The 12328-nt window shown below is 35.0% G+C and overlaps 2 protein-coding genes across 6 annotated transcripts in view; one reads left to right on the top strand and one right to left on the bottom strand.

Moving 5' to 3' along the window:
- The window catches only part of TMEM64 (transmembrane protein 64), a 28922-nt gene extending 23515 nt beyond the window's left edge, over positions 1 to 5407 (top strand). Inside the window, exon 3 of the mRNA XM_030862857.2 lies at positions 1197 to 5407. Coding sequence (XP_030718717.1) covers positions 1197 to 1388 — 192 coding nt within the window. The 3' untranslated portion in view covers positions 1389 to 5407. The remainder of the gene's footprint in view (positions 1 to 1196) is intronic.
- The window catches only part of LOC138842387 (uncharacterized), a 70829-nt gene that overhangs the window by 6885 nt on the left and 51616 nt on the right, over positions 1 to 12328 (bottom strand). The window lies entirely within an intron of this gene.

The raw sequence follows: 12328 nt of genomic DNA, 5'->3' as shown, positions 1-12328 counted from the left end.
CCATTTAAAAGATGTAGACTGCTTAGACATTCATTGTGCTGAATTGTATGTAGAATGTTTAAGCACAGAGGGACCACAACTTTTGGACAGTGGGAGAAGCCCATGTGGTTTAAAGGGACTTACCTGAAATCACAGCACTAGTGAGTGGCTAAACCAAGACTAGAACCTGATTTTCAGTTTAAAGCTTTTTCTAGTTATCCCTTTGACTGGCGTTTTTCCCCTCACCGTGTTCCTTTGTTTTTGTTTTGAAAAGTATAGACAGTTTCGTGTTCACAATCTCTAGTTAATTTCTTTTGAAGCTTATTGGCATTTCATTTTTTTTAATTGTTTAAATTAATTTATTTATTTTGGGCTGTGTTGGGTCTTCATTACTGTGCGCGGGCTTTCTCTAGTTGTGGCAAGCAGGGTCTACTCTTCGTTGCGGTGCGTGGGCTTCTCATATGGTGGCTTCTCTTGTTGTGGAGCACAGGCTCTAGGCGCACAGGCTTCAGTAGTTGTGGCACGTGGACTCAGTAGCTGTGGCTCGTGGGCTCTAGAGAACAGGCTCCGTAGTTGGGGCACACAGGCTTAGTTGCGCCATGGCAAATGGGATCTTCCTGGACCAGGGCTTGAACATGTGTCCCCTGCATTGGCAGGTGGATTCTTAACCACTGCGCCACCAGGGAAGTCCGGCATTTCATTTTTTAAAAGTGTTTCTTAATATTTTAAATTTTGGCTGCACCAGGTAGGTCATTTGCAAATGGTAGTGCTTCTCTCTAAGTGGGCTTAAAAATACCTATGGACATTTATAGTTCTGCACAGAAATAATACTACATTATTACATTAATAAAGTTTAGCCAGCTTTACCTCTATTGTAGAAATTTTTTTTATTCCTTGAAGGAAACTTTTTGGTACAAAGAGAGAAGCTTGACTTGTATCAAACAAACATCATTTAATATGGACTAAAAGGGATGTATAGTTGCCTTGTGTTAACCGGATACCATATAATGGTTACCCTGTAGATTTTGGCCCTCCACACCCGGCAGCCAAAGGAAGAATAAATGACAACTGTGTGTAAACTATTTAAAAATTTTACCTAACGGTATTTGACAAGCATCCTGTTTGTAACATTTCTAAGACAAATATTTATTGGATATATTTCTCCCCTTTTTCCATGTAAAATATTGTTAACTGTAATATTTTATTTTTATTCACAGATTATTATAAGTATAGGCCTCATGTTTTATGTAGTTCATCGAGCTCAAGTGGAATTGAATGCAGCTATTGTAGCTTGCGAAATGGAACTGAAAACCTCTCTGGTTAAAGGCAATCAACCAAATATCAGTGGCTCTTCATTCTACAACAAGAGGACCCTAACATTTTCTGGAGGTGGAATCAATATTGTATGATTCTAATGAAATGTATGATTGTCAGAGCCTAGTGTGTGGTCCAAGGTCTAGCAGTCCCCTCGCTAGTGGGCAGATGCAAGTTCTAATTGTATTACAGCACAAAAAAACAAAACAAAACAGAAACTGACTAGTTTTTAAATTGCACATTTTTTAAAAAGCAAGAATAATTTTCTGGATAAGTAAGTGTAAATGTAGATGCAATTTTGGCTGCAACTCTTTATCATTTATTATACCCATAATGGCCTATAGGTCTGCACTTTAGTTTTTCTTCATCGTTTTCTTTATGGGTACTTATGAATAGAGAAATAATCCAAATATTTTTTTGCTTAGTGTCTTTATTTATAAAGTCTATGAATAGTTGTAAGCATCTTTCCTACTTATAAAGATGAGTAAAAGTATGCAATTTTAAATGTATAATATTATTGGACATTCTTTGCTTTGGTAGTCTTTCCAGAAAGGATAAATGGTGTGTGTGTTTTTTTTTTTTTTTCTAATTGTTTTAGGTGGGACCACTTTGCTTTCCTTTTCCTTGCTAGTTAGAAAATAGACGTGAACTTTTGTTTGAATGTATTTTTGTAAGGATCAATTATACCGATACACACAAGCTTAAATCCTACATTGTGGGACTGAAGTGCTCTTAAGATACCTTTTTTAGTTTCACTGTGTAATATGCAAAGCAAAAGGGAAATTATTTAAATGGGTGGTGGCTCAAATTAGAACTTGAGTTCTAATTTCATTACATTGGTTTTACCCTCCTTAGGTCTTCCATCAAAGGGCTGTCCTATTGCAGTCTTACTAAAACATTTTATTAAAATAAACTTCTTTTTCTTTTTATATTCATAATTAGGCTTTGAAATAAAGATGTTATTCCTTTAAAGTGGTGGGCTTACCATCATTAAAGATGTCACTCAGGTGGCCTTGTTTGATCAAAACGCCTTTCTAAAACACTAAGCTTTAAAATCATGTTTATAATTCCATTGAAGTACATATATATTTTTCCCATAGTCTTCATCTTTAAAACTATAAGTAATGTTAACTTAATGCCCAGATTTGTATTATTTGCCATACTGTAGAGTAGGCTTATTTTGTTTGGTTTCTGGTACTTATTTTTCTCTAAGACTCAGGAATTCTGAAATGTGAAATTAAGTCTCGCAATTCTTTCTCCTGTAGAATGAATTGAGTGTATTTATTAATAGCACTTATGTGTATAGAATATAATGATTTGGCAATATGATTCATATGACATATTATTCATTTATCACCTTATATGTTTTAAATAGCTTAATTGTGAACTTAATGATTCATTTTTTTTACAATGGAGATTATAGATATGAATGCAAATTTTCTAATAGGTATCTCTTTTTTAGCTATGAAGATGTCACCTTATCAGAGACCTCCCATATGCCTTTTCATTAGGGTAAAATCTTTGCCCTGATTTACTAAAGTGCAAAAGAATTATTTGTAAGCATATTATTTTAGTTTTATGCTAAAGATGCATTTGACCACTTTAATGTGTAAATTTTTTGCCCTGTTGCAGGTATAATTGTTTTCCTGTCCTTCATAATGCCTAAGTTTGCTCACCTTTGAGTAACAGTGAAGTTCATATGTACATACCAAGAAGAACTCAGTGCAAATTATCTTATAGGCACCTGGGTCTAGTCTATAGCATTCAATTGGCCTACAAATCCTTCCTTCTTTTATTGGTAGAAAAAATATATAGTATTGGAATATTATTATTCTTTTTTGAATCCTAATTACTTGTTTGGTTATCTTTAAAAATTATTTAGTTTAATTATCCCAATAAACAATATGTTTGATTTATTCTTTTCTGTCTAACTTGACAGTATTTCTCTTGTGCTTCTTGTTTGTGTTTAGTTTTTGGTAAAGAAATCAATAATTTAAGATCACTACTTTCATACACTTGTATTACACTTCATGTATTTTGAAGTGCATTTATTTAATTAGCATTTTGTAACTTGAATAATTTTGCCAAATGAATACCTTTTGGTAGTTCGTCATGAGTTCTTCCAACTGTTGCATTTTGCTTAGTACTTAAAATAAATATGTAAAGGTAAAAGAGAAGTAATTTTCTGTATTCTGCCAACATAATTTTATATAATAAAATCATCCATTTTTACTTAAAATAGTATGGATTTACTATTTCTAAAATACTAATCTAAAGCTGCAGTTTTCCTTTTGTTCATCATCTCTAGCCTCCACATAAACTATTTTCCCTTATAGCCATGCTATTTGATAGCTGGTTTTTTATATGAGCTGTCTAAAAATTGTACAAAGCATTACCATGCCTTATTCACTCCATCTTTAACTCTGTATCCCAGATTTCTGGCAGCAACAAATTTCTACAGGATCCTTTTATGTTGCCCAAATATTACATCCAGTCGTAGAGTATATATTTATAAGAGAAAATGTTTTGGATTTCTCAGATCATTTAAGTGCAGTATAAAGTTGCTTTATGCATATTTTTAAAAGCACACAATATACCTTATCTCAAATCTGATGAAAGATATGTTCTATTTTTAATTCGTTGGGCCTTTTTCTTAGTTTTCCACATTTTCTGGGTTATTACTAATGATTTTGTTTACTCTTTGCCAAGTTCTGTCATGTAAATTATTTTTAAACAGCAGCACCTCTTTTTAAAAACATAATAATTTACTAAATGTTTTCATGTCCATTTTCATTTGATCATCTGATTTGTGAAATAACTTGAAATCTGTACTTTGGTTTGTGAAAATAATAGAACCAAATCGCTGTCATTAGAATGTGTATTTTGAGTTTATGTTCAGAAGTGACTTTGTGGGTTTGTTCAGAACCAACCATACTCTCCTTTTAAGCACTTTGTAACCAACTGCAAACCTTTTAAGAAGACTTTCCCCTGATAGGATCAAGCCTATGACTATAAAACATTTCCCTCCCTGCGAAGCTATTAAGTTCAGTATCTACTCTTATTTACCATTGCTCTAACTGAGCTAGGTGGTGGAGCTACAAGCATATACCAGTATGTGTTTGTTAATGTGCAATGCTGATTGGAACTGTTCTTAGGAAAGGTGCTATGGCTTACATACGTCAATATTTGTGGGACTTTCTTTAGAATGCTGAAAGTTGCTAGGTATGTGCCAGGTTGATGCAGGTAAATCCTGAGATGCATGGTAAATCCATGCTGTTCAAAACCAGTCAGCATTTGCAGAGAATAAGAGAGCTTTAATGAGGACCTCAGGAGCAATGATACTGACCTAGGTTGATGACTTCAATGATGGAATTTTGTTTCAGACACAGGCCACTCAGTGTACCAGAATGGTGGTCTGAATAACACTATCTGGTTTTTAAATTGGACATTGCTAATTTCTGTTATAATAAACTGTTCAGGATATAATTTTTTTAAAGGTCATGTCTTTAACCTAAAAAGCTTAAAAGAAGGGAGTGGAATCACTTGTTCCACAGGATATTTAAAGCTAAGGAGTTCCAATAACCTCACATATGTTGAATGAAAACTGTTAAATAATTCAACAACTAAATAATAACTTGGTACTTCTGAATTGCAAAGTGATTGCTGCAAACTATTTTCTCAGGTAGCTGAAGATTTAAAATAGATAATTCTAAAGGTAAATCAGTAAAATCTTTTGATAATTGGTATGCCAGATCACTTGTGTGCCTGAGAAAATAAAAGATTATGCCAGGGGAGGGAGCAATTCAAGAACAAAGGAGGACATGCTCCTAAAAATGGGAATGCTGGTAATTGACCTTAGATGGGGGTGGTTATGGTTATAGCAGAGGCCCTGTGGAGAAATGGTTCTGATGTCTTACACTGACACTCGATCTTCTGTGTTTTTTTTTCTAATATCCCCAAATCATGAAATGCTACCTGCCAGTCAAACAATTGTTAGTCATGTATCTCAGGCTGCAGTAATGCTTATGATGCCTTTCATAATGTTACAGGACTTTGGTAAATCTAATTTCCTGTTGACCTCTACCCTGTTTCTATGACTGTTTCCTTGAGGCCACATTCCAGCTGCCATAAAACTTTCGTCTTAATACTGAGAAAGACACTTGTTCTTGTTTATTTGTAGCAGATCCCATCCTGTTGCATGTATACGTTTCCTAGACATTTTAGGTCAAAATTGCTTGCTAGAGCATAAAATAGGCCAAAGACGGGACACCACATGTTGCAGACTGCCTTCAGCTGGGGTGGTGCAGTGGAACACTCACTGGATAAATGTGTTAGCAGTGTGTTCATTACCCAAGATTGTACAGTACTTTCTGCCATGCTCACTCTCCTTGGCTGAGGGTGCCTGTCAGCACTCAAGTGTGTGGGGAAAACATATTTTAATAGTATACAGTATTATGAGTTAAATATTATGAGTTAAATATTGAACATTTTTAGGGAAAGCATTATATGTGTGATAGTGTTAAAACAGGATATATGTAGGTGGTAAATTTATATTTAATCATTCTGTCATGTTTCAACAAACCTGATTATCTGAATTAAGTAATTACTAACTGATACTACTGTCTTAACAGTGACTAATATTCTGTGGGATAACCTGTTGATTGAAAGCCTTAAAAATCATAAAATATGCACGAAGCTGAATAGAAAAGAGTGAGTAGAATATATATTGAACCAGAAAAAAAGAGTAATTTGAAAATTATAAAATTCTTGAAGTAGGTATACAATTATGTTTTAATGTAAGTATATTTATCCGAGGATGCATAAAACTCATAACCATCATAAGAGTGAATTCTTTGATTCTGTCTTTGTTAGTTATAAAGCCATTTTCAGTAGAAATGTTTTGATGCATGGCCTGTTTCATGCTCATTTCTTACAATCCTGCACTCAAGTTGACCACAGCTGGGAGGACAGGGAACTGAGTAGTTTTCCACTAAGGTTTTTCAGTTCATTATTCTGCTGTTAAGTTAACTAACTGGTTTTATGTCATCATATTTCTATTTAAATGTATAATAGGACAGCTTTGCTTGGAATCAGCATTCTAGGTAGGTTTCATAGCAGTGCATTAAATTATTAAATGGACTTGGAACAGATTCTGGTAACATTGAACCTGAGAGTGTCTTTGCTTCCCTCCACTTGGCTGCTAGGATCAACTCTATTATGAGTTTGTGGGGGTCTTGGTATACAAAACCAGAGCAGGGGTTTCTCCTGCATGGGCTGCCAAATGCTGGTAAGAAAGCCTGGAAAGCTGCAGATCTTGGGGAGACTTCAGCTTTGAAATCCTGTGGGTTTCCGAATGGAAGTTTGATATCGGTCGCACAAAAATATGTCAGCTCTCCCTGACCTCTAAAAGGCTGAGAAGGAGCTGAATGACCTTAATATTCCTTGCTGCTCGAAGAGGAGAGAATTCAGGAAGACCATATATAGAGAAGCTTCCTGCAAACTTCCTCGAAGGAATTCGCAGCGAGCCTACTTCACATTCCACCTCTGGCATTTCTGATGCCCCATATTAATTGCAGCATTGTTCTTAGTGCCAAACAACTGGAGACAAAGTGAACACGGTTCATAATAGGGGAATGGCTAAATAAATAATGTACCATCCATACCATGGGAGATTGACTAGCCACTTCCTTAGAAAGGAAGAACCAGATTTATGCCAGTAAATTAGAGGGATTTCCAGGAAGTATTGTTTTGTGAAATAAATGAGATGCAGAAAACTACGTAAAAATACCACATTTTTGAGAAAAAGTCCTATCTCACTTTCCTGTGCATGAGTTTCTGTATGTGACTTTCTATACATGAATTTGTGTACATGTGAATAGGTGCATCTCTCCATATCGGATTAAATGAGTAGCGAGAAAAATGTGAAAAGAAACCTACTAGCTTAAGATGGGTTATTTTGATGGTGGTGGAGAGCAGGTGTGGGGGACTAATAGAGAAGAAATGAAGAGGAGAGAGAATGAAGGTAATACAGCCAAAAGGAAAGTGGGGAAAATTGCACTAATTTTTTTAAAATAGGTAAAGTGAACCTATATTCCTTTCTTTGGCATGGTAGAAGTCATCCTCTTATTAAACCATCCCAATTGATAGATATTCTGTTCAAGTACTCGAGGTCATATAGTACAATATTGAAGTTGGCTCTCTTAAGGCCAACTGCCAGTGGTCAAATCCCAATACCACTGCTTCCTGGCTACATGACCTTGAAACACTAAGAAATTACTTAACTTCTCTCTGTGCTTCAGTTTCCTCACCTGGATGATAGCCTACCTCGTGGGGTAATTGTGAGAATTAAAGAGATTAAAATGGGTTAAGTGCTGAGAGAATACCTGGTAGGTAGTAAGAATATAATAAGCGTTAGGTATTATTACCCAAAACCAACCTTTTAGGAGTTGCGAAGCACTTTGACTATTTGAGTGTATATTTGGCAGACTACATTGAGTTGATCATTTATGGAACAGAATAGGGCAGAGTATTAAAACTTTTACCTGGCTCCTGTGTTTACAGAGCACACAGTGAAGTTGGAGAGAGAACATATACACAAAATAACCACTATATAATATGTACAGGGTAAAATATCAGTGAAAAATTATAGCACAAATTGAGTAATTAGTGAAAGGAGTACTTAGATCATTGTATTTAGGTAAAGGTTGGGGAAGTTTTCTAAAGAAGATTTAGCTTATTGTTTTTTTGCAGATAGGGGCTGTAAAGTACATGGTTCTCAAAGGGATCTGTGACTAAAAAAGACTAAGACACATTGTTATGTGTCTTAGTCTTTTTAGGTAAAAGGTGAAAGTTGTGCAGATAGGAATTTTGTTCCTTTCCTTATTGTGTACATAGTTTGAATTGGTGCATCAGTATATTTATGTCTCTCCTCTTCCTTTACACCTCATAGACTCTATTCATGTCTGTGAGGCTAGCCACTTTCTAAATGCTAATAAGAAAACAAGTTTCACCAAAGAAAACTGTAATTTATCCTACTTTATGCTATTTGAGGGTTGGTTTTGTTTGTTTGTTTGTTTGTTGGAAAATGAAGGAGTTTTCAGTCTAGTAAGTTTTCCCCAGTGGACTGCTTTCTCTACCAGCAGCTCTTTTAATTTTTTAAGCCAACATATAACTTAGACGTATTTGAATTGATATCTTATGAACCTAAGTTATTTCCTTCATAAACAGTTGACTTTAAGTTTATTGCCTTATTGTGGTTTGTGATGCCAATATTACCCTTTTATCAAGATTCGAATTTTCTGAACATTTATTGTCAGTCATTTTTTCAGAAAATACTGAAAAAAAATTAGCTAGATATCAGACATTCTGCTAGGCTTTGGAGTTAGAGAGATAGGAATAATACTAGAGGAACTCTCATTTAGTGGGAAAGGTAGAAGAATAAAGGAACAATTACAATAAAATGTGATCAGATCCACGATAAATGTTTATACCATAGAGGCAGAAGGTTAAATTAGAATCAAGAGTTGCAACAAGGACAAAGGGAACTGGGGGGGGGGGGGGAATGAACCAGGGTAGGAAAGTATTCCACAGTTAGTGATAACTGAATTGAGTTTGAAAGGATAAGTGCAGATTGTCCAAGGGAAGAGGAAGAAGAGCATTCTAAAGACAAAAGCACAAGAGCATGGCAAATAATTAAATACAGCTAGAATATAGAGTGCAAGTGGGAATATTGAATTAAGGCTAGAGAATTACATATATGATGTGTGTGTACGTGTGTGTGTTATATACCCACATATATATCACATGAATAGATTTATGTAGAATATTAAAAAGTAAGAAGTTAGGATTTTATGTTCATGGATGAGGAGATATCAAAGTGGCAATTGAGTCTGCATTTTATATGACACTAAGAATATTGGAGGAATTGAAGAGTCGAGACTACTACTCACTCTGAAGACCAGGGGAGAAATGATGAAGGCCACAAATAAGACATAACAATAAAAAATTAAAAAAGAGAAAGTGTTACATTTGAGAGGTATAGAAAATAAATTTGGTGAGTATAGGATGAGGGTGCCAAAAAAAAGGGGAGAAGCTGTGATGGCTCCTCAGGTTCTGTGAATGGTGACATATTTATGAGCAGTTTGGAGATGTGGGAGATGGTGAGTTTGAAATGTCTATGAAGCATGGAGATCAAGAGGATATGATCTCTCTGATTAAGTGGATATGTGGGTCCAGAGATATGGGCTGGGAATAGAGGTTTGGAACTTATCAACACACATAGATGGTATTTGAGGCTTTTGGTGTGGATTTGGTACCAAGTGAATACGATGGTGACTAGGAGACTGATAGAGAGCAGCCAGAGAGAATAGCAACCAGGAGGGAGTGTCATAGGCAATGGAAGGAAAAAGTTTTGAGAAATAGGAGGCTGTTAAATACTACAGAGAGGCCCAAATAAGTTAAAAACTTGAAAGTATTCATTGGGTTTGACAATTAGGCAGTCATTGGTAACTTGGTGGCAGTAATTACAAGCAAGTAGGGGGTGTGCAAGCCATGTGCAAGTGTGTTAAAGTGTAAATGAAGACTGCAAATGTAGACCACTCTCAATAAACTTGGCAGTGGGAGCATAGAAAATTACAATTAACGTTGAAATTAATTAGAAAAGGACCTGCTTTTCAAAAAGATTTGCATTTCTTTACCTACTCTAAAATTTGCATTGCTTGTATAGTTTCTACATTAATTATGTCATTTAAAGTTTTTAAAAGGCTATGAATTAAAGAGGAGAAAGCAGTAGCTGGGGAGTGGGGAAAGATAAAGGAGGAGGTAGGACTGTGGTTCTCTCACATTGAGTCACCTGGACACCTTTCAAAAAATATCCATGCTTTGCCCTTACTCACCTATTTTCATAATCTCTGCAGGTAGGGCCTAGGCATTGACTATTTTTTAAGAGCTCCAGGTACCTTGATACCCACTGAAGGTTGAAACCACTGAGAAAAGATTTTTCTCTTAAGATGGGAGTGACTGAAGACTGTTTAAATACTGAGAAAAATGAACAATCTATAATTTATATAGCTTATTGATTATATGTTATAATTTATTGATATGAGATACCATTAGCTTATATCAGAAGATACTGTTATTAGAGAATTAAATAGATTATTGACCTGGGGGTTAAGAGACATATGCACTTTATTTCTGACTGTCACCAATTTGCTATATAATTTTGTGCAAGTCAAAAAATATCTACACATGTATACAGTGTGGAGGCTATGATTCTGTACCTAAGGACCATTTCCATCTCAATTTCATCTTATTTTTCATCTACTTCTTGAGCAGAATCATGGCTCTCTAGAGTAAGTATCTAATTTGTATCTGCAGTTAAATATAGTTCCAATTCCAATTAATCTTAGGATGTTTCCTTAATTTTCCTTTTCTTCCATCTCTGAAATAAAAATTTCAAAATGTTTACAGGATGAAGCACATCCTAAGAACTGCATGGCTTAGAGGAAACTCATACTGCGTTTACTGCATTCTCTTCTACTCTCAACATTCATACTCCAGGGAAATTTATTTTTAAATTAGTTTGTTCAATTTTGGAAAAAGGTGTTTTAAAGCTGAAAAGAATGAAGATTCATCTAGTTCTGCATTCTCATGTTGAAAGAGGAGGACACAGGATCAGAGAAAGTTAGCAACAGAGCATCTTATTCCCCCATTCTGTGCCTTCTATACTAGTGCACTCTTTGGCAGATGGGAAGCCTACATAAGCAGTGACACAAAAGCATCCAGCCTGTGTTGCCTTGGTGACATGGGAAGCTTCAGAAGCACCACAAAGCCCAGGGACCATCACCCTGATTAAGTGAAAGTTTTATTACATATCCACTTAAACTTGATATAATTTGATTAACGCTGAATTTTAAACTCACTCTGAAAATATCAAGCCCTAGAAAATTGCATCTATAATAATAACAAATAATTATCAAAATAGTTTGAGGCAAATGGAAAAATATGTATTCCAATCTCTTAGTTTTAAATATTTATCATTGAGATCAAGAAAAATGAATTTTAGGGCACTTAGGTTAGACAGTGTCACTCAGAAAAAAGTTTGTTATATGTAAAAATAGATATAATTCCCATGAAGCAAAAGAAGCAAAATCTATTTTCAAAATACAGAGAAATTTACAAAAAGTAATTGAAAGGAAAAGGAAAAGTATTCCTAGGTAGCAGTTGCAAGCATTATCATATCTCCTGGATGTAGAAGTAGGGCATCAGTTCAGTTATAAGATCATTTCGGCTCCAGCATTAGTCTCAAGCTTAAGAAATGATAGTGAAAGTTCTAAGTATGCATATGGTTATAAAATGCTTTCAAGGTTAAATATGTGCACTAAACACTCAGGAGTAGATATCAACTGAGCTTATTATCAGACTTAGCTTATGGACTTTTTGTACTTATTGATTTGATAGACAAAATTAGAACTAAAATAGGATTTATTCAAACTGATTGAAAGAAACAATTTTAGTTGTAATACTACAGAAAAGTTGAAATTTTATAGAAACTACTTTGACAAATCATCTAACCTAAAGTTCTGAATTATTTAAATGAGTTAACTCTGCAGAGAGGAAAGTGAACAGTAGTTGGCTTCTGATTCAATTTTTGTACTGTATCCCCCCCAAAAAAGTTAAATGCAAAGCACTTATCCCATAACAGACATTTAAGAAATGTGAATTCCTTCCCTCACTGCTCCCCATTTTTTCAGTGACAGAGTTAATTACCATTTCTGCAGGGGACACTGTATATAGGCTCCATGGGCGAAAGGGAGGCCCTAATTGTCTCACTGAGATATAAGAGACCAAATAATTGAAAATTATGTCTCTGTTGGGTATCAGAGTTACTCTTGGCTCATCAGTTAAGAATTAGCCTATTTAGATGCAGCTTTTACTACCATTTAGTATCACATAAGTACACTGAATTTCTTGCCTTGTTACTCCTGACACATGAGCTGAAAACTCTTCGTGTTGATTTAACTTGAAGTCAAAGTCA

This window comes from Globicephala melas, chromosome 17 (genome assembly GCF_963455315.2).
Source record: "Globicephala melas chromosome 17, mGloMel1.2, whole genome shotgun sequence".
NCBI lineage: Eukaryota > Metazoa > Chordata > Mammalia > Artiodactyla > Delphinidae > Globicephala > Globicephala melas.
Note: the sequence above shows the minus strand (reverse complement) of the source record. Positions and strands in the feature narration are given on the sequence as shown.